Source organism: Eschrichtius robustus, chromosome 2 (genome assembly GCF_028021215.1).
Source record: "Eschrichtius robustus isolate mEscRob2 chromosome 2, mEscRob2.pri, whole genome shotgun sequence".
NCBI lineage: Eukaryota > Metazoa > Chordata > Mammalia > Artiodactyla > Eschrichtiidae > Eschrichtius > Eschrichtius robustus.
In genome coordinates, this window is record NC_090825.1 from 55,279,100 (window position 1) to 55,302,111 (window position 23,012).

At 41.0% G+C, this 23,012-nt stretch overlaps 1 protein-coding gene across 3 annotated transcripts in view; it reads left to right on the top strand.

Annotated features, from left to right (window-relative positions):
• The first annotated feature begins 12,700 nt into the window (after positions 1 to 12,700).
• Positions 12,701 to 23,012, top strand: part of OCLN (occludin) — a 45,863-nt gene continuing 35,551 nt past the window's right edge. Inside the window, exons 1-2 of one of the 3 annotated variants that reach the window (XM_068533282.1) lie at positions 12,701 to 12,856; positions 20,610 to 20,726. In XM_068533282.1, coding sequence (XP_068389383.1) covers positions 20,677 to 20,726 — 50 coding nt within the window. In that variant the 5' untranslated portion in view covers positions 12,701 to 12,856; positions 20,610 to 20,676. The other 2 variants (XM_068533292.1, XM_068533300.1) reach the window with 2 other exon arrangements.

Below are 23,012 nucleotides of genomic sequence, written 5' to 3' on the forward strand. Positions count from 1 at the left end.
TGGTCATATTTTTAGTACTTCTCAGAAGGCTTGATAGGGTTTTGTCCCTAGAAGGCCATGATGGTGGTAGGTGGCAGGTAGGTTGCCTCTTTCAGACTAATTATAGGTATATGTAACAGATGGCTGTCATTACTATTTGGACTATTAATTCATTGAGTTATGGAATCTGCCAGGCTAATTTTATTTTGTTTCTAAGGCTAATATTTGCCCGTGTGTTTGACAATACTTTAATGTGCTAACACTCAGTCATGAAGATGGTACTTAAAGGTAGTGTAGTGTACTACAGGTAATGTAGGATGTAGAGGCAAACTGTGTTTGAATCTCAGCTCTGTTACTTGTAACTTTGGGCAAACTGGGTAACCTCCATGAGCCTTAGTCTCCTACAGAATAGGGTGATATTAACATCTGTCTACTATACCTAATCCACAGGGTTGTGGTGAAGAAGAAATAAGGTCATATTTGTAAAAGTACCTCAGTAAAGTGTCCTGAAGGGCTCCATGAAATTTATAAGCTATTGATCTTACATTATTATGTCTTATTTTAAGAACAAACATTAATAACAGGCATTCTCTCCTATCTGTATAATCAACTGTGGTCACAGAAAAGATACCCAGTTTTCTTCTCCTTCTAGGCACATGGAAAACTGGCTGGGTGAAGCCGTATGTCTAGTTCTGACAGTATGTTGTTAACGAAAGTGACCTGATCAGTTCCGAGTCAGAGCATTCAATTGCCAGTGTGAGACCCTCCAGAACTTTCTTTTCCTTTACTATGTCTGGTAATATGAGAAATGGTGGTTTCTCTGACACCTGGGTCCTAGAGTAAGAAAATCGTGAAACCTAGCCAACTCTCTTTAGACATGCAGCATGAGCAAAAATAAACCTTTGTTGTTCTAAAGACACCACAATTTTTTGAGGTTTTTGTTATGTCAGCATAACCTAGCCCATCTCAGCTGAATCCTCAAGATTGGCTGGGACATTTTGGACATGGATGTTTTCGTTCATGTCACTGAAGGTTTGTGGCAATGTCTTTAGTAAAAGAGGCGGAAGAAGTGAATCTTGCCAAGTAATGGTTTTATAACTTCTTGTGAATGAGTTCTACCTTAAGCGAAAGTGAGGACCTTCATCCCTTCACTGGTATAGAAGGCAATGGAGCCACGGTGTCAAAAGATCCTAGTTTGATTCCCAAATTCAGTATTGACCAGCTCTGTGACTTTAAGCAAATCACTTAACCAGCTGGGCTTAATTTCCTTATCTATAAAATGGGGGTGATGATCATTCCCACCTTGGAAGGGTTATTTATAAAGTGACTAGCCTTTTTCCTGGCACTAAAGCCCTATTATTCAATGGATATTTACTAAATGACTATAGTTTCTATATCAGGATTATTTTAGCTCAATGCAGCAAAAAAACCCAAGTTTAAAGTAGCTTACATAATATGGCAATGTATTATCTCACATAACTGGAAGTCCAGAGTGGGCTCCAGTCTCTGGTTTTCCTTAGTTCTTTTGGCTCTGCCTCCTCTGGGCGTGGATTTGATCTCTGGGCTGGTTCCCCTTGTGGTTGTAAGATGGCTGCCAACAGTGCTAGAGTAACGTGTCCAGCTACGCGCAGCGCTGATTAGATTTGGGTGCGAGTTCCTGAGCCAATCACTGGCAAGGGGTTTAGGTGTCTTTCTTGGTTTTTTTAATGGTTTTCACTTTCCATTTTTTAAAATTTTTTTTCCAGTTTTATTGAGAAATAATTGACATTCATCACTGAATAAGTCTGAGGCGTATGGCATAATGGTTTGATTTATGTGTATTGTTAAATTGTTATCACAGTGGGTTCAGCTGACATCCACCTTCTCATACAGAGAAAATAAAAAGAAAAGGGAGAAGAAAGGAAAAAAATGTTCTCTTTGTGATGAGAGCTCTTAGAATTGACTCTCTTAACACCTTTCCCATATATCATACAGCAGTGCTTGCTATAGTCACATGTTGTTCATTTCATCCCTAGTACTTATTTATCTTATACCTGGAAGTTTGTACCTTTTGTCTGTCTTCCCCCAGTGCCCCCCTCCTCTTCCTCTCCACCGCTGGTAACCACAAGTCTGATCTCTTTTTCTATGAGTGTTTTGTTTTTGTTTCTTTTCTTTAGATTCTACAAATCAGTGAGATTATACAGTATTTGTCTTTCTCTGTCTGACTTATTTCACTTAGCATAATGCCTTCAAGGTCCATCCATATATTCTATTGTATGTACACCACATTTTCTTTATCCATTCGATGGACACTTACGTTGTTTCTATGTCTTGGCTATTGTAAATAATGCTGCTATAAGCATGGAGGTGCAGATATCTATTTAAGTTAGTGTTTTGTTCCTTTTGGATATATTCCCAGAAGTGGAATTGCTAGATCATATGGTAGTTCTATTTTTAATTTTCTGAGGATCCTCCGTACCGTCTTCTATAGTAGTTTTACCAGTTTACAAGCCCACCGACAGTGTGGCGTTTGTTATCTCTTGTCTTTTGTTGATGGCCATTCTAACAGGCATGAGGTGATACCTCATTGCGGTTTTCATTTGCATTTTCCTAATGACTAGTAATGTTGAGCACCTTCTCATGTACCTGTTGACCTTTCATATATCTTCTTTAGAGAAATGTCTATTCAAGTCATTTGCCCATTTTTAAAATTGGATTATTTGTTTTTTTGCTGTTGAGTTGTATGAGTTCTTTAGACTAGAATTATCTTTAGCCAATATGCTCCTCCCCTGGAGCTAGGATAGGGTCAGCCTCTCAGCCCCTCACCGCATGGGGAGGGTGAATATAAGAATAAAACTGAGATTCAGTATGATAGGAAGAAAGTGGCAATGGCAACTGGGAGAGATTCAGTTGTGTTCCGAATTCATGCACCAAGGATTGGGGTGGGGAATGTGGACATAGGACCTCACAGTTTGATGTAGGGGGCAGGTATCTGAATAGCACAGTCCTATGATGATGGCATGGATTTGGGGTCAGAAACACATGTGTTTTAAAATCCCAGCTTTATGCTCTTCTAGCTGTGTATTTGAAGACTGTTTTTTTTTTTTATCATCTATGAAACACAGTTTTCTTATCTATAAAATGTTCATAATCTTTAACATGTGATATTTTAGTGACACAGAGAAGTTACTCAACAAATTGTATGTTCTATTTCTTTTTTTAACAATGCACAAAGTGTATGGGAACACAGAAGGGAAGCACGTTATCTGCCTGCTGCATCAGACCAGGTTCCTGGATCACAAGTTTGATAATGAATGCAGCTTTCAGATGATGATTATGGATATTTGAAATAATATCTACTTATTTCTGTTAAAAAGCTGTATTTTAACTACTTCCTTTAGATAAAAACAGCCAAATTGCTCTACTGGAAATTCTTAAAGCTCAAAGCAACTTTGATTCTTTCAAGTGCAACTGCGATGACCTAATATCATGCATAACTCCTCTTGTATGGAAAGGAACAAATATTTGATATTCATCTTCATTGTTTGCGGTGGGTTGGTTTCCTGTTATTTTTTCCCCTCTGTCTAGAGGAAGGAGTAAAGGAAACTTCCTTGTTAACCTACTACTGTAAGGGACATGTTTGAAAAAAATAAGCACAGAGGGCAAGAGTAGAGTTTCTCATCAAGATTATTACTGGCATAATTCAACCCCGGTATACTTAGGGATAGTTTATTGAGGCATTGACTATTGTTCATTTACTCAAAGTAACTGAAGTGCAAAGTACAAGAAGGAGGGGTCTCCAGGGCGCCCAGGCAAGGAGAGCTCACCCTCAGAGAGCATACAGTCTAAGAGAAGGGCCCACATACTTACATAACCCAAGTTAGACAGTGATTTAACATTGGACAGGCAAAAGATTGAGGTAAATTGTTTTTGGAATACGTGGAGAATTGGGAGAAGCCATTTCTTAGAGAAGAAGAGAAGTTAAAGAAGGTTTTGTTATTGTTTAATAGAAGAGGTGGTAGCTCAGTCTTGAAGCACTTGGCAATATTTTCGTACACGAACCTGCAGACACCAGGGTGGACGGGGAACATTCCAGGTAGAAAAATTAGTGTGAGCAAAGGGCAAGTCACAGAGACAGGGGTGGGAGGAGCACATGGGCAGCCAGGTGAGCAGTTCCACTTAGGAAGTGTTGTTATCTCTACCACTCATCCTGCACTTAGCTGTCCTTTTATTATTTTTTGTTTGTATGAGTGTACACTTCATCTCCTAGACTACGTGAGGGAAGAGTGCTATACAACAGTATGCTTTGATTTCTTCCCACATCACCTACCCTCCTTAGTAAATAAACAAGCAATACATATATTATGCAGGTGAGGAGGTTGGTTGACTCCTTAAAGGCAAAACAGAAAGAAATTGCATCACTAAAAATTGTTTTTTCATGTAAGGTCAATATTTTAATGAATTAAAATATTTTCCACCTTCTTTTAATCACACTTTTAAATTCTTGGGTTTTTTTCCTTCGGAGTACTAGGTAGTGTTTGTTTGTTTGTTTGTTTGTTTTTTAGCCACACTGCCCGGCATGCGGGATCTTAGTTCCCAACCAAGGATCGATCCCATGCCCCAACAGTGGAAGCGTGGAGTTCTAACCACTGGACCGCCAGGGAATTCCCTAGTTAGTGTTGATACTAATATTTGATAGTGTTAGAAAAAAACATTGTGCACCAACTGATGCAATACTTGAGTCAGGCAAGAATCAGCAATGGGCACTAAAAAGCTTTCACTGGATAAAAGGTTGTTGGGGGATAAGATAGTCACAAAGAATCAAAGTATTCCCCCCACCCCACCAGAATACATATTAATTATTAAGGGAAAAGGGAGTTCTGGAAGGTACCACCTGATTCAAACTGACCATCACTCACCCTGGGACAACTTGATAGTGTCAGCCTCTGGACGTGATGGAGTATGAAGTCCACAACATCACCGAGATGGTATTCTTACCAACAGTGTTTCCTCCAAATCTAATAGTTCTGGGGATGGGGACATACAAATCCAGACTGTGAGACATTCAACTGAACAACTAGACCATATTCTTTTAGAAAAGACAATGTCATGATAGATAAAAATGGCATTGGGACTGTTCAGGAATTAAGGAGATTAAAGAGACATGACAATGAAATTCAAGGAATGATCCTTAACTGGCTTCTGGATTAAAAATAAAACAACAAACAGTAAAAGACATTTTTGGTACAATTGGAGCAATGTGAATATGTCCTGCATATTAGATAAGATTATGTATTAATGTTCATTTGTGGGCATATGTTAATAGTATGATAGTTGTTATGGAGTGAATGTTTGTGTCTCCCCCATATTCATATGTTGAAATCCAAACCTCCAATGTGATTGTATTAGGAGGTGGAACCTTTGGGGAGGTGATAAGGTCATGAGGGTGGAGCCCTCATGAATGGGAAAAGCGCCCTTATAAAAGACATCCCAGAGAGCCCTCTTGCCCTCTCCACCATATAAGGAGGAAACAGCCATCTGCAAGCCCGAAGAGGGTTCTCACCAGAACCTGACCATGCTGGTACCCTGATCTCAGACTTCTTTCCTCCAGAATTGTGAGAAATAAATTTCTGTTGTTTATTATCCACCTAGTCTATGGTATTCTGTTAAAGCATCACAAACTAAGGCAGTGGTTGAATTGGAAAACGGCTTGGTTCTTAGGAGATACGTGCTGAAGTATGCAGGGGTGAAGTGTCATCATATCTGCAAATTACTTTTAAATGGTTGAACCAAATAAAAGTATAAATGGGTATAAATGGGTTTGGGTATAAATGTTTGAGCGAAAAAAATACACTATGTATACATTTCGTGTATGTATGGGGTGTGTGTGTGAGAGAGAGAGAGGGCAAGCAAGCAGATGTGGACAATGTTAACAATCTGAATTTAAGTGAAGAACATAATTCATTGTGCTATTTTCTCAACTATTCTACAGGTTTAAATTTTCCAACATAGTAAATTAGGGGGAAATTTAATATCTTTTCCCTAATTTAAAAAAATAATACAGGCTTGTTCAATGAGAAATTTTAGAAAAATATAGAAAAAGCAAGAGAAATAAATAATTACGTGATTATGGTAGAGCTTCTCTTACCCTCTCCTTTTCTAGTCCCTCTGCATCTGGTACCTCTTAGGCACAGAGGCCAACCTTTCTAATTAAGATTCATGTAGGAAGATGAATAGGAGTGGTTTACATTTCTCAAAGATAGTATCAATTGGGTTTCAGATCACCCTGGCTCCCTTTCTCAGGTTTAATCCTTTCTACTTAGAAGCTACAAACTTTAAAGATAAATACTCAAGAGTTACCAAAAATTATTTTAAAAAACAGGAAAATGCTGAGGTTGACACAAAATCCCACGAAATTCAAAACATCAATTCATCACTATAAAATGCCTAAAACCCTCCATAGCCTTCTGGTTGCAGGTAGAAGAAAACAAACGCTCAGGTGGCACAGCATCCAGGATCTGACCTCTGCCTTCCTCAGACTTCACCTCCCACTGTCTCCCCTTCTTCTGGCCTCCTGTGCTTTGAATCTCCAAAGTGGCCCTAGATTTTGCCCTAGGGTGTTCTTGGCCCAGATCTGGCTCCTTCTCATCATTAAAGTCTCAGCTCAAATGTCACCTCTTCAGAGCAGCAGCCTGTGACCACTCTGCCCAAGGCAGCTCCTCCCTGCTGCCTCTCCCAGCCCTCTCTGTCCCCTTAGCCTGTTTCCTCAAGTCACTCATCAGTGTCTGCCATTATCTTGTTCATTTCCAGTTTAGTCATCACTATTGCATGGCTTCTCCCAACTAGAGAGTAAACCTCCACAAGGGATCCTGTCTGTCTTGAGTCCACTGTATCTCCAGGGCTGAACAGGATCCAGTACATAGAAGATATTGAGTAAATATTTTTTGACTGAATAAATATTTCTTTAGGTATGCAGTTGACAAATGTGCCATTTAGACCACACTCTCTGTGTGTAGCATCAACATTTCAGGAGCTGTAGTGAGCTCCCCTTTACAGGCTCCTAAATTTTCTCCTAAAGAAATTCCAAGTAAAGGGAATTCCCTGGCGGTCCAGTGGTTAGGACTCGGTGCTTTCAACTGCTGTGGCCTGGGTTCAATCCCTGGTCTGGGAACTAAGACCCCGCAAGCCGCTTGGCTCAGCCAAATAAATAAATTAAATTAAATTAAATAATTAATTAAAAACATAAAATAAGAAATTCCAAAGAAAATCAGAAAAGCTGCCATGTGGAAGCCCCTGTAATGGATAAGAGAATGTGTCTTAGAACCAGTAGAATGTCTAGAATGTCATGGGAAGTTTGTTGTCTGCTTAGAGTATATCTGTTTCATACTGACCCAGTTCAAGTGATTTTTCTAGGGTTGGGATTCCTTGTCATAAGTTACAAGGTTATTATCAGTACTTTTCAAAGTTTGGGGACCCAGGAGGCAAAGAGCCCCAAGAAGTTAAAATTCGATATGAGAACACAGCATTTGAAGTATTTGGTTAATGTTTACTTTTTCTTCTTTCCTTTTTTGAGCTGAATATTCCGGAAGGCCAGTTCCTGAAAAGGCCTTGTAAGGCCAATTTTCCACTGCAGTGGATGACTGATGCAGTTTAAAACACAAAAAATCAGCCCCAAATCTCTTTCTCTGCATCATCCATATAATTATGGAAATATTCTGTCCAGATCCAGATCAAGACCCTCCCTCTCCCTCTTCAGATGATGATCTCTACTTACTCTGATCCTATAAAGTGATCTTCTGTAGTATTTGAAGAATATTACTCACAAAACAAAACACCTAGATATGGGTATCCAACCACCTTTTAAGAATGTCCCTAAACTCTATTCATTTAAATAAAATTTTTATTATAAAATATAAAATTCCTACGAGAAAGTGTATAAAGCATATGTGTACAGTTTAATAACTTGTTGTAAGGCTCACAGCCGTGTAACCTGCACACAGGTGAAGAAACAGATTATTGCCAGCACCCCAAGAGCATCCCCACTCCTGTATTCCCATCCTTACCCTCCCTTTTCTCCTACAGATAACCACTCTCTTGACTTTTATAACAATTCCTTTGCTTTCCTTTGTTGCTTTGCCACTTATGCATGAATCCCCAAAGGATGTAGCTTAGTTTTGCCTGTTTTTGAACTTTATATAAATGGAATCATACTGTATTGGCAGGGGGGACTCCTTTATTTTGTTCAATTTTATGTTTGAAAGATTCACCCTGTTTTTGGGAGTAGCTCTAATTGGTTCGTTCATATCCATAACACTGAGTTGTACTCAATTTTTTTTTTTAGGATTATTTTTTTCTACAGCTGCCCTATGAACTCTTTTTATGGGTAGTTTTTTTGGAAAGTTTGGGTGTTCTTAAAGACAAAAAGTGATGCTAAAGTATAGTAAAACTGTTAAGAACATTAGTTCTGGAGGTAGATGACATGTGTTTGAGTCCTGACTCCACAACTTAGCAGAAATCTTGAGTAAATGATCAAAACTTTCTGAGCTTTTAGTTTTTCAAAAATGGGGGAAATGATAATACATCATAAAATTGTTACAAAGAAAAACAAAAGTTCATAAAGCACATAGTACAGTGCCTGGCACACGGACACAGATATCCTGAGTAAATGATGGTGGTTACTATTATTATTATTCCACTTGTTGAATTTCCAGTTCAAGAACTGTCTCTTCTGGAAGGATCTTGCTTAATACACAGGAATTGAGGAGGTAGAGCTTCAGTCACCAAGTGTCATCATCCTCTCAGAAATTGCCTTCCTGGTGACTTCCCCATAAATTCCTCCATAAATCTATCCAAGGAAACTGTGCTATGTGGACAGGCAGCCTCCCACCTTATGAATGGGTGAGGAACCTAGAGCCCTCGGTGACTCCAAACTGAGTTGCCCTTGAATTGCCCTTGAACAAACACCAATTGTTGCATTCATCCACTAAGCAGGTGAGGCAGAGTAGAAATATTCTAATCCCCCATCTTTTCTCTTCTAAGACTGAGTACTAAGGAGTTCCCTGGTGGTCTAGTGGTTAGGATTCAGCACTTTCACTGTCATGGCCCAGGTTCAATCCCTTGTCAGGGAAATGAGATCCCACAAGCCGAGTGGTGTGGCCAAATAAATAAATTTTGTTAAAAAAAAAAAAAGACCGTGTACTAGAGATGTAACCCTTGACGTGCTATTAAGAATGTACTGCTAAAAAAAAAAAAAAAAAAAAAAAAAAGAATGTACTGCTTTCACAGGGGCAGCATGCTACCCGAGAGATGCACACAATTCCACAGGCATGTCGGATTCAGGAATCAGGGTTATATTCATTCACTCATTCAACAAATATTTATAGAATAACTGTGTGACATGACAGGGACTGTTTCAGGTAGCCAGGATACAGCAATGATTTATTAAAAGTATCAAGACTTGTTTTCTTACCCAGCATTTGGTTTATCTTGGTGAATGGTCCATGTGCCTCCCAGCAATCTTATGAAGAGTATTACTTATTATCATCCCAAATTTACAGAGGAGAAAAATGAAGCTTATGCATTTAGCTTCCCTTCCAGCTAATAAGTGGCAACACTGAGTTGTTTTTTTTTTTTTTAACTCTTAACACTGAGATTTTGAACCCAAATTTCTGACACTATAATCTGAGCTCTTAACTTTCTCCTTTACATATGAAAAGGAATAAAAGAATTGTTTTTTTAATCTTATTTTACTGCAAGTACAGTCAACAAATTTCTAATCATGGGTCCTCTGAGAATAATATTTACTTTGTTTCTGAGTCATGAGGATTTTCACCAAATAATGTTCATTAGTGGATAATAGTGGTTAATACTACAATGAGTTGCCAAGAAGAAATATTTGACTAATTAAAATTTTGTCACAATTTATAATTATGTAACATGATTACATTCAGCATTGCATCATTTACCATCTAACAAATTTTATTTTGCTACTGATGTGTTTAGTTTTTTTTTTTTTTAATTTTTTAAAATTTATTTATTTTATTTTTGGCTATGTTGGGTCTTCGTTTCTGCGTGAGGGCTTTCTCCAGTTGCGGAGAGCGAGGGCCACTCTTCATCGTGGTGCGCGGGCCTCTCACTGTCGTGGCCTCTCTTGTTGCAGAGCACAGGCTCCAGACGCGCAGGCTCAGTAGTTGTGGCTCACGGGCCCAGTTGCTCCGCGGCATGTGGGATCTTTCCAGACCAGGGCTCGAACCCGTGTTCCCTGCATTGGCAGGCAGATTCTCAACCACTGCGCCACCAGGGAAGCCCATGTGTTTAGGTTTTAAGGCTGAATTTTCTTTCTGAACATTTTCAACTACTACCTAATAGGCACACTATTAGGTAATAGTTAAAAGAATACAGTTTTTAGATTTTTTAATGTTATGAGTATTGTCTGGAAAATTAATCTGAATGGAACAAAAATGATATACAACATTCCAATAGAAATTTAGTTTAGTTTTAAGTTAAACCACATTAAATTGCCATTTTGTAGTTTAAAATGATCAACTATTACCAGTTTCATATAGTTCAAGTTAAAAAAATCCTACTATTCCATACGCCTGAATGCAGCAGTAACTAGAGTGTAATCTTTGCCAAGAAAGGGATTTTGGGGTTTTGTTCACTATTGTGCACATGGTAGGCACTTAGAAAATGGTTGTTGAATGAATGAATTAGGAAAGCAAATAAAACATAGTAACTAACCTTCCATCCTAACGTCTCTTTGGGTTTAGGTTTAAAATGCGAATAAGAAAAATAACATGATATGAATGTTAGTCTCTTCAAATGATAAAAAGTTTAAATACTTAATTTACCCAAGAGAACTGAAAACATAATTTCACACAAAAACTTGTACATGAAGGTTTATAGCAGCATTATTAATAATAACCAAAAAGTGGAAATAACCCAAATGTCCATCAACTGATGAAGGTTTAAATAAAATGTGGTATATCCATGCAATGGAATATTATTGAGTCATAAAAAGGAATGATTTACCGGTAGGAACTACAACATGAACGAAACTTGAAAACATTATGCTAAGTGAAAGAATCCAGACACAAAAGGCCACATAGTATATTAACAGTTAGTATAAAATGTCCAGAATGGGCAAATCAAGAGAGACAGAAAGTATATCAGTGGATGCCAGGGTTTAGAGGCAAGAGGAAATGAAGAGAGACTCCTAACAGACTTTTTCAGTGATGCAAATGTTCTGGAATTAGTGGTGATAATTGTACAGCCTTGTGAATATACTAAAACCCACTGAATTATATACACACTTTAAAATTAAGGGCGAATTTTACAGTATATGAAATGTATTTCAATTTTTGAAAAGTGGGGAAAAAAACTTAAGTTCTCCTCTTCAGAACAAGTCAAAAGTACACTATAAAATAATAGACATGTGTTTATAAATGTAAGAGTATTAGGAAATGTTCCCTTGTTTAATTATAAACCGAGTGGAATGTTTGGAGATTTCAGTAATCTGACAGGGAACTTAAGAGGATTAACCTGACTTCTCCAGTGTTAACAATACCAATTTAAACTGCATCATTCAAAAACTACATAGTCGTATTAAAGTAATTGCAGCAATGACTTCCACAAAGAAAACCAATTAGATTAATTACTCATTAAGGCTGTCATCATTTTAAATACCTTATATTTATATAATGGTTTTACTTCCTTAAGTGTTGAATTGTGCCTTGAGATCTAATGTATGGCAAAGTCACATCTCTAACCACTTAATTAGAGGCAGAGAAGTGGGTGGGATTGGACTGAATGTAGCAATGCTGACATTGCAGATTGGAACACAAAGCGAAGCAGGACTTAAGAAACCTAAATTCTAGCCTTCAATATGCAGACACTTAAATAGCAAGAACTAAAACTGTCCCATTCAGCAGTGCAATTTTTTTTATATTGAAATACAACATATAGGTAAGTGTACACATCGTTAAGTGTAGACTATGAGTTTCCCTAAATTGAACACTCCTTTGGAAACAGCCTCCAGATCAAGAAGTAGAACATAGCACACCGAACTAGGGCTTTTTTTTTCTTTTTTCCTTAAGCCTCAGAGAATATTCAAATAATTTAAATCCCCTCAAGAGCAGACTCTCAGTCATGCCATAGTTAAATTTGGGGAGGAAGGGCAGAGGACCCTTAAATGGTAATAACGTATATCTTAGTATACACTGAATTTTGATGGCAAATTTACCGACACCAGTATCTACAATACGTCACCTTCACTGAACCACTGAGTAATGGTCTTTTTCTGGATCCAGAGATTCAGGAACAGTTCCTAAATTTACGCATGACTTTTGAAAATCTCCCACATCTAGATGCTTCTTTCCAACAAAACTTTAACCAAATTTTTGGAGCAGGAAAGTTTTGTGTCAGGTCGTGCTTTTCCTGCCAAAGTGCTGAGCACCCTTTAACACTCGTCAGGAGGAACGGTCCCCTCCAGACCTCACACGCCAAACACTCCGCACTTCTGCCCGAAGCCCGCGGAGCTCCGACCGCTCCCTAGAGTGGTCCAGGGTCACCCTCCACCCTCGGGGAGCCCAAGCCTCTACCCCACGCCACCCCTCTGCTATCCGTCCCCGCCCACCCGGGCAGAAACGCCGCGCTGTTCCTTTAAGGCCGGGAGCGGCAAGGGTGTGCAGGGAAAGGCCGGTTCCTCCCGCCTCCTTCCACACCGCTCCTTTCCCTCTCCCATCGGAGTTTCAGGTGAATGGGTCACAGAGGGAGGAGGCCGCCACACCACTCCTTCTCGCCCGCGTCCACCTCCCCCCTTCTCCTTCGTCTGGCCGAGGCGGCGGGACTCCGGGGAGAACTAGCCAGATCGCCGAGGAGCCCGAGCCGGGTGCAGCAGGTGAGGCTCGCCGGCGCGGCTCGCAGGCGCGTGGCCACGAACCTCCAGCCCCCGGGCCTGGGGTTGGTGCGCATGCCCGGGGGCAGGACGGCGGGGTGGGTGGGGGAGGGGGGAGGGGAGGAGGGGGAGGGAGAGGAGGAGGGCTGGGTCCCCTGCGGAGTCCCGGCTGAGAGCTGGCTGTCTGCACGTCGTCAGGTGCGCCCTCCAGGTGAGCGCGCTCGTGGGCTCCCGCCGTCCTTGGTGGGTTGGGCCCGGCTGCAGTGAGGAGGTGAGAGCCGGGCGCGGCGCCTGCGTCGCACGGGGGGGACCAAGGCCCCCCGGTCTTGGAGGGGAGGGTAGGGGAGGCGCAGTGGGAGGACGCCCAGCGCTGGTTTCGGTGGCGGTTTCGCTCCTGGGCTGGGACTCGCGGGAACCGGAGAGGCACGGGGCGGCGGAGAGAGCCGCGCCGGGCGAACTTGGAGGCTGCCTCCCAGGGGCGAGGGGCCGCTTGGAGCCGCCCGTCAGCTCCTTCGGCGGAAACGCTTAAAGCCACCAGTGTCTAGGCGGCGCGGGCAACTTTTCGCTTTCCTGGGGGCCGGCGGGAGGTTGGTGAACAACGAGAATCCTGCGCCCAGCTCTCCGGGCTGCGGTTCTGGGAGGTCCTCGGAGAGAGGGCCCTGAGCTTGAAAGCTGGAGCAAGGGGGCCGCTCGCTGGCCGGGGCGGGGCGGCTCGGACTCCGAGGGGAGCCTGTTGTTCTCCGCCCCCATCCCACCCGCTTTGGGTGTCTCTGGAGGAGAGGGGGTGGCCGGGTTTAATCCGTGCAGTATTCCTGGAGACCTGGGGCGGGCCGATCGGCTGTTTTCAACCCCCTTGATGGGAGCTGTGTGAGCCCTCGTCGATTTAAGCTGGAGGGCGGGGATTTAATTTCGAATGAAGCTGTACTTCGAGGGAAGCCGCTCACGCATGGGATTCTCACCCATGACCTAAAGGCCGCCGCCAAACGGGCGGACCTGCCTCGGGGCCGTCCCTGCTCGGCCAGCGCGGGCGCGCACCGTCCGGGGTGCTCCTGGGCGCTGCGGGGGCGCACGGCCGCCGGGACCTGCTCTCGGCCAGGCCGCCGGGTCTTGAGACCCCGGGAAGGGCAGGCCCCGCGCGCAGCCGACATGTTGCCTGCGTTGGAGGAAGTGTGCGGGGCAGGTGGGATGAGGGGCCAAAATGGCCTCTGCACCTTGCGGCTGGGAGAGCAAGCCCAAGCCCCTCGTGTCCCAGGTGAAGCAGCTGAGCCGGAGGAGAGGCATGGCATCCTCGGGCCGGCCCTGGGGCTGGCCGGGCAACCTGCCCACCTGGGAAATGACCCAGGGCGGGGAGGAGGCAGCCTTCCAGGTTAGTGTGTGGCCCTCATGCACAACAGGTGTATTATTGGGATCCCGGGAAAAGAGAACCCCTTCCCGTTAAGGCACTTGTGTTTTTTTGTGATTGAAAACTGGTTCTTTCCAGACAGAGGTGAATTTCTCAAACTGTGTATTCCCTAGTGTAGCAATGTTTACTTTTGCACTGTACGTATTGAATCTTTATTTTCTTTTCCTGGTGTTTTAAAATAGACATTTTAAAAGGTGGCGCCACAGTAATTGATATCTCCTCGGACAAAGCAGCAGCCCTTTTTTTTTTTGTAGTTTTGCATTTATTTGGTTATTTGGCACCTTCTTTGTTAGAATATGGAGGGGAGGAGAGCGAGATTTCCACAACTTCCAGGCAATTTAGGGAAACGATGAGCATTGCCTCCTATGTGTAAGGCACTGTGCTAAAAGCCTGTTGTGCTTTATATCATGTAATCACCCCAGCATCTCTAAAAGCTAGATCTTATTAGAACTCCATTTTAAAAGTGAGTAAACACCGGGTAGGGGAAACATGTTACAAATGGGCTGGCTTGAAAACTACTTCAGCTAATCAGGGAAGGTATATCATTAAAGCAACAGTCCTTGATATTCCAGCGTGAGAACCAGATTTGGGGAGTTTTTCTGGAATTCTCTACCTTTGACTAGTCCTTATGGCCTCATATAAGTGTTCCCCATCTTGCTTGATGTAAAGGTAAAACTTTTCCTGTTTTCTTCTAAAGATAATGCTGTAGTTATTGCCCTTTCAAAATGATAGAAGATTGCTTTCAACCACGGAAAGTAACTGGTATGTCTTTCACCTTCCCAGGAACCTCCCAGAGGGAAGTTTTCTTTAGTTGCATTTCAAGGCTTACTTGATTAGAATTTTAGTGGGCTTTTTTCATCCGCATTACTATTTATGGAACTATTGGAGTAAAAAGACCATTGTTACACCTTTTCACAAAATTCGCCTCCAGGGTTGCAGCTGTTCTGTACCTTCATGCTTTCCAATCTTGAATGTGGTATGAATCATCTGGGGATCTTATTAAAATACAGATTCTGATTCATAGGTCAAAGGTGGAGCCTGGAATTCTGCCTTTCTAGTAAGTTCCCAGGTGATGCCTGTACAGTTGTGAGTTTGACCCTTTTTTCTCCCTTTCCCTCACACTGTAAGCACTTAACTACTTTTCTTGAACTTAACTTGAAGGATTGTATTTCCTGGGTGTTAGTTATGTGAAGAGCTTCAAGGCATTCACTGCTGGATTGAAATCCCAACTCTAATTTGGGCTGTTGATTTTATAAATCAAATATTGATTGAGCATCCCTTTGTACCAGGGACTAGATCTAGGGATCAGGAATGAGAGTGATGATCAAGACAGACATTTAAGTGCTTGGGAAGCTGGTATTCCTTTTGGGGTGGAGATGGTAGCAGTTTAAAAGAAAGAAAGAAAGAAAAAAATAATTAGAGGGGAAATTTGCTCCGAAAATAAATTGGTTTGGTGGATGGAATGAGTAACTGGGAGGACTTCTCTGAGGAGGTGACATTTGAGCTGAGACCTGATCGGGAGGTGCCTGCCATGTAAAGATTGGACGTTCTAAACAGGAAACCCTCAGGATCAAGGCCCTCCTTGGATTGATGCCTTTATTCTAGGCAATGATTCTCAAAATATATGGCGTGGTTAAAAATCAGCTGGAGAGCGAATTTAAAATGTGGCTTCTGACTCAGAGCTAGTCTATTTCAAAATCTGCCTAATTTCAAAATCTAAATAGAATCATTTAATATAAACATAAAGAACTTCTTAAAAGCAAGTTAATGAAAGGCATGTGATCGAAAAGGAACAGACTGCCCTTAAATATAATAGTGTTTATTTATTTTTACTTGTTGACAGTTTGCTTTAAAGAATACTTTTGAAGCATAGCATTTTCAGGCTTTCCTTTTTAAAAAATATTTACTTATTTATTTATTTCTATTTGGTTGTGTCGTGTCTTAGTTGCAGCCGGCAGGCTTCTTAACTGTGGCACACGGGCTCCTTAGTTGTGGCACGCGAATTCTTAGTTGCAGCACACATGTGGGATCTAGTTCCCTGACCAGGCATCGAACCCGGGCCCCCTGCATTGGGAGTGTGGAGTCTTATATACTGTGCCACCATGAAGTCCCAGGCTTTCCTTTTTTATCTTAACTTAGTTTTCTAAGATTTTTTTGGCCAGTAAATATTTTCAAAGAGAACTTTTTATACTTTAACATCAACTTAACATATTCAGTAAGGGTCAACTGCTTCCCTTTTGGCCCTGACTCTGAGTCAGCTGTTTGACTTTTGTCCCTATCATTCTTACGACACAGTTTCTGCGAAGGTTCTGTGAAGGTGACCAGTGAGCCCCTTCAGCCAGATCCTGTGGCCTTTTCACTTCTCATGTTTTCCTTCATTCAACATACACTTATTGACCAGATATTGTTCATGTTGCCGTGCTGGGCATTGGGCAGCATTCTTGGTCCTCTGTTTCCTCTTGCCTTACCTTAAAACCCAGTCACTGGCTGCCTTGAAAGATACCTTAGAAGTCCTCTGGTCCACTTCTCCCCACCCCCTGCAAATACCAAACAAGCTTGGCATAAATGGCATGAGGTCAAACTGTTATTTGTTATTTTGGGAGGGTGTGTGGAGAGACTTCCTAACGTTGAGATGAGATCTGACCCTCTGGAGTGTTTTTTTTTTTTTTTTTTTTAAAGGAACCATTTCTAGGACTACAAAGACAGCTCTACAGCTATTTGAAGGCTGCCATAGTGGTCCTTCTAATGTTGAGTTCTCCAGGCCAAACATTTCCTGTTTTTCCAGTCATTTGTCCTAAGACATGGTTTTTCTAGATCTTTAACAATCTAAGTCTGCCTCCTGGAGAGGCACCTAGTTGGAACATGATGTTCAGATTTCAAAGTTCTGCAGGGGTTTGTTTCTTTCTTTTTTTTTTTTTTTTTTGATTTTATTATTTTTTATAGGTTTGTTTCTTTTTTTTTTTTTAATTAATTTATTTATTTATGGCTGTGTTGGGTCTTCGTTTCTGTGCGAGGGCTTTCTCCAGTTGCGGCGAGCGGGGGCCACTCTTCATCGCGGTGCGCGGGCCTCTCCTGTTGCGGAGCACAGGCTCCAGACGCGCAGGCTCAGTAGTTGTGGCGCACGGGCTTAGTTGCTCCGCGGCATGTGGGATCTTCCCAGACCAGGGCTCGAACCCGTGTTCCCTGCATTGGCAGGCAGATTCTCAACCACTGCGCCACCAGGGAAGCCCTTGTTTCTTTTTAATAACTGTATCATTCCTAGATCTAAGCACTATCTCTGTAAATACTGGGTAAGTTTGGGATAGCTTGTTAGCTTTTGTTGAAATTCTGATCAAGGAAATAAACTTATAAAAATGAACAGTTATTAAGCCAGATTTCCGTTATCTAGTACTTATACTATTAGTTTTTAAAAATTGAGTTTTACGTATTTAAAATGATTTATCCTGCCACCAGTATTTGAAAATGGATACAATATACCTAAGTGCCTAAACACTGAAATTTCTCACCTTGAGAATAATCACCTTGCTGTAAATGCTTTTTGCTCATCTTCTTTAATACATTATCTAACCTATTTATCTCAGTCCAGAGGTCAGGATTATCCCCCTCTTTGACACAGGAAGGTAGCGATGCTCACAGAAGAGAAGAATTTGTCCCCTCAGATTGTGAGCTTTTAACTAGGTTTGTTTTAGCTCATCATTTTAGCCTTACAGAGACCTTGATCAGTGTCGATGTACTTGTAGCCAGTGGGTTACCTGTCCTTTCCAGTGTCTTGTCAGCTGCAAATCTGGATACACTTGTCCACTTTGTCTGTGGTCTCGACTTGATACCTCCCTCCAGGTGGACATAAATGGTTCATTCATTCATCCTAATTAGCTTCCATTATTCAGCCCCATAGGAATCTGCCTACCCACACTCTGTTACACGAGGACGTGTCCAAGATTCTCAGCATTCTCTCTGTATTCCTCTCATCTACCAGTCTGGTAACCTTCTCAAAAAAGAAAATGAAATTGATTTGGCATGACTTGTTCTTTTTTTTTTTTTTTTTAACTTTGGTTTTATTTATTTACTTATTTATTTTATGGCTGTGTTGGGTCTTCGTTTCTGTGCGAGGGCTTTCTCTAGTTGTGGCAAGTGAGGGCCACTCTTCATCGCGGTGCGCGGGCCTCTCGCTATCGCGGCCTCTCTTGTTGCGGAGCACAGGCTCCAGACGCGCAGGCTCTGTAATTGTGGCTCACGGGCCTAGTTGCTCCGCGGCATGTGGGATCTTCCCAGGCCAGGGCTCGAACCCGTGTCCCCTGCATTGGCAGGCAGATTCTCAACCACTGCGCCACCAGGGAAGCCCCTTGTTCTTTTTTTTTTAAGATTTATTTTTATTTATTTATTTAGGCTGCTCCAGGTCTTAGTTGCTGCATACAGAATTTTTTTTTTTTTTTTTTTTTTAAGTTGTGGCATGCGTTTGGGATCTAGTTTCCTGACCAGGGGTTGAACCCAGGCCCCCTGCTTTGGGATGGAGTCTTACCCTCTGGACCACCAGGGAAGTCCTGGCTTGTTCTTAATTAATTTTCTGAAATTATTTGCTTCACAATTTAAAACCTCTGCTCTTAGGGGAGACATGACAAACTCCAGGAAATAGAAGTTTGGAAAGGGATTTTGTTTGCTGGATTTTCGACAAAACAAAACTTCAGCCTGAGTCTGGATTAATTTAGGATTTTTAAGAACTACCATTGAGCCTGGAATTTTTGGCATAGTCTTGAATGAGTGAGACCTAGTTATAGAAGAGGTAAGATTCCTCTAAGGTCAGTGTGTCAGTATTTGACATTCAGCTTCAGAAATAGGGTTCCATATTTAATAGTGTTTAAATTCAGTTTTCCTTAATGTTCTTTTTCTGAACATCAATTTAGGAAGACAGTTAATCTGGACTTTCACTCTTTCATAGCACTGTAATATTTTGGCCTAAATTGCTCATCTGTATGTGTGTTTGGGTGCTAGTTACAGGGCTGTATACACTTAGATTTGTGCACTTTTCTGTATGTTATACTTCAATAAAGCAGTTTTTAGAAATAAAAGAATGTAGAGAAGTTGTCTTTCCTCACTGTGTTTGGAAAACTATTCTAGTTGTGTTGGCATTACTAACATTTAATATATTTCCATCTTTGAGGTTTCACCTAGATACATTTGGGCAATATTTTATTCCGAGAAATTTGTAATTGACTATTCTTAAGGATGTGGAGGATAGTTGCTGTTGATTTTAAAGAACAAAGTTTAAAGAGTTTGAATTGATTTACTGTTCCAAACATAGTAATGTGTGATTACACAACCCTTATTTGAAAAGGAAAAAATGTTAGACACTTTAATATACTCCGGTTATAGATCTTTCTCATGTCCTTCCCACCATCCACCCCCAAGCTTCCGGCTCTTTCTTTCTAAGTCTTCCCTGTTATCTCCAAACTGCACTTAATCATGTAGTTCAGCCCTAAATAATGCCTGTTGTAGATGCTGTTTTCTTTGTGCGTGACCTTCGGGAGAACTTGGGCTCATACTTAACTTCCATGCGCTCCTATGGTACAGTGTAGGCATTTAATAAATACTTGTTGATTGAGTGAAATTGCCTCTCAGATGTTCAGGGATTTTTGTTCTGAGGAATCTTAGAAGAAAATTATTCTGCTTTTCTCTTAGTGAAGAGAGGACTCTTTAATACAGTGTGTGATGTTTTTCCTTTTTTGAAAATTATATTCCATTTTGAAGACTTGGAAAAGGAGATAAGGGAAAAATGTCCATAATCGTACTATTTATAGATGCTTTTTGTAACCCTTTTTAATGATAAAAGCATACTTTTAAACCAGATTATGCTTTAGTTAACATTGAAGGGCTGGTATATGCTGGACACAGCTATGTATGCCCTTCCATATGCATTCTCATTTTATATGAACTTTGAAAAGTAATATGAAACAGAATAAATGTATTTTAAGAAAGTTTATCTTTTATACATCTTTATTTGTGTTCTTTGAAGTGACTATTTTAAAAAATACCACTTTTGCCTATGCTGTAAAAAGCTTTGTGAAATTTTCATTATTGCAACTTTAAATTTCAAGTTTAAACAATATTCATATGCCAGTGATGTGCAGAGCATGATGGTAGGTGCCCTGAGGGCTACCAGGCCGAATGAGTCCTACAGTCAATGATTTCTTGTGCTCAAAGAATTAATGGTCCAGTGTGTAAAAATGACAGTGGAAAGGACAAGAGAAATAACCATGGAGTGAGAGGTCACTTGAGATTGATATCATTAGTTTTCTTAGTGATGCAAGGAAACTATGAGCTCAGTAGTAATGTCATTACCCTACTTATGTTGCTTAGATTGGCTTATCTTGGGAGCTACGGGGCATTGCTCATCCTGAAGATCAGGTGACCACCGACATCAGCCATGTCATCCAGGCCTCTTGAAAGTCCACCTCCTTATAGACCTGATGAATTGTAAGTAAATACGTAAGTCTTTTTCTTTTTCTTTGACTGAGCCACGCAGCTTGTGGGATTTGAGTTCCCTGACCAGGGATTGAACCCAGGCCCTCGGCAGTGAGAGCATGGAGTCCTAACCACTGGACCACCAGGGGATTCCCCTTTTCTTTTTTCTAAGTCTATTACATGTAAAAAAAAAAAAAAAAGGTGTAGTTGAAACTTTCATCTGTTATGTGTTTGCTATAAAATAGAATAGAATAGAATAAAATAAAATAAAACTGTTATGTGTTTGGTTGATTTGTAAAATCAAATTGAACCAAAGGGTATGCAGTGAAGAGTGAGTTTCCCTCTTACCTATAACTTCCAGGATGACAGTTTTTTTTCCGCAGTGGGAGCTATTATCACTTGATTTTAATGTTTGCTCTAATATAGTCTAGGCTTATATTTGTGTGTATATTTGTTCCTTTTTGTTTTTCACAAGTGGTATGAAGCTTCCATATTAATGCCTTTTTTAGATGACTGTTGGCAATAGATTGTCAGTTTTTCAGATAACACCTTTATTGAGGTATAAGTCACACACCTGACAATTCACCCATTTAGAATGGGCAGTTCATTGGTTTGGGTGTATCCACAGAGTTGTGCAACCATTACCGCAATCAGTTTTAGAATATTTTCATCATCCCCTTCCCAAAGAAACCCCTCTGTCCGTTAGCGGTCATTCCCCATTTCCCCCCAGTACTAGGCAACCACCAGTCCACTTTGTTTCTAGATTTGTCCATTCTGGATATTTCATAGAAATGGAATCATACAATGTTTGGTCTTTTGTGACTGACTTCTTTCACTTAGCAATAATGTTTTCCACATTGTTAATTTTAAGTGATTCCTTAATTATATTAAAACAAGAAACATGGGGCTTCCCTGGTGGCGCAGTGGTTGAGAATCTGCCTGCCAATGCAGGGGACACGGGTTCGAGCCCTGGTCTGGGAAGATCCCACATGCCGCGGAGCAGCTAGGCCCGTGAGCCACAACTGCTGAGCCTGCGCGTCTGGAGCCTGTGCTCCGCAACAAGAGAGAGGCCGCGATAATGAGAGGCCTGCGCACCGCGATGAAGAGTGGCCCCCACTTGCCGTAACTAGAGAAAGCCCTCGCACAGAAACGAAGACTCAACGCAACCAAAAATAAAAATAAATTAATTTAAAAAATAAAAAGCTCCCCAAAGTAGAAAATGTCCATTTAAAAAAAAAAAAAAGAAACAAAGTTGAGGGTTCTTGGTGTCTTTAGCCATTTGGAGATTTAACAATGAATTCTTAAGTTTTAAATTTGCTGTCAAACATTGATAGGGGTTTCCTCCTTTAAGTAGTTTGTAGCTTTAACTCTGATAACTGTAGTTAAGGGGATGTGCTTCTGTTACATAGCCTCCTGACCGATACCTGAATGTGGTAGGGACACAGTTGTTTATGGCAATGAGATATGCTGGAGAATATAGTAACTGAGTAGTGCTCCATTAACCTCATACTTATTTTTGTAAACAGTGGTGAAATATACATATAGAAAAGGGCACAGAATGTGCATATAAAATGATGAATAAATACAAAGCAAAATCATCATCTCAGTCAAGAAATAGAGCACCTCAGTCTTTGCCTGTGTCCTCTCCTTCCTGTGGAAAACACTGTTCTGACATATGGACATCACTTGCTTTTCTCTATTATTTTACCACTTTGTACATCCTGAACAATATGGTTTAGTTTTACTTGTTCTTAAACTTTGTATGAACGTAATATGCTGTATGTATTCTTTTCTGCTTTGTTTCTTTCAACTTGTAAGATTCATCTACATGAATTTGTAGTTCATTGTTTTGCTTCAGAGCAGTGCTAAAGAAATACAGTGTGAGCCATATATGTAGTGTCATGTTTTCTTGTAGCCATATTAAAAAGAAATTAATTTTACTAATATATTTCACTTAACTCAGTATATCCAAAATGTTATCATTTCAACATGTGATTGATATAAACACTGGTTTACAAGATAGTTTATATTCTTTTTTTAGCAGTCTTTATTTTTTAGAGCAGTTCTAGGTTCACAGCACAATTGAGAGACATGTACAGAGATTTCCTAAAGGCCCCCTGCCCACACATGCATAGCTTCCCCACTATCAACATCCCTACCAGAGTGGTGCATTTGTTACAACTGAGGAACCTACATTGACACGTCATTATCACTCAAAGTCCATAGTCAGTACTAGGGGTCTCTCCTGCTGATGTTACATTCTTCCCTCATACTATGAGCACTTTGTGTTTTACACTT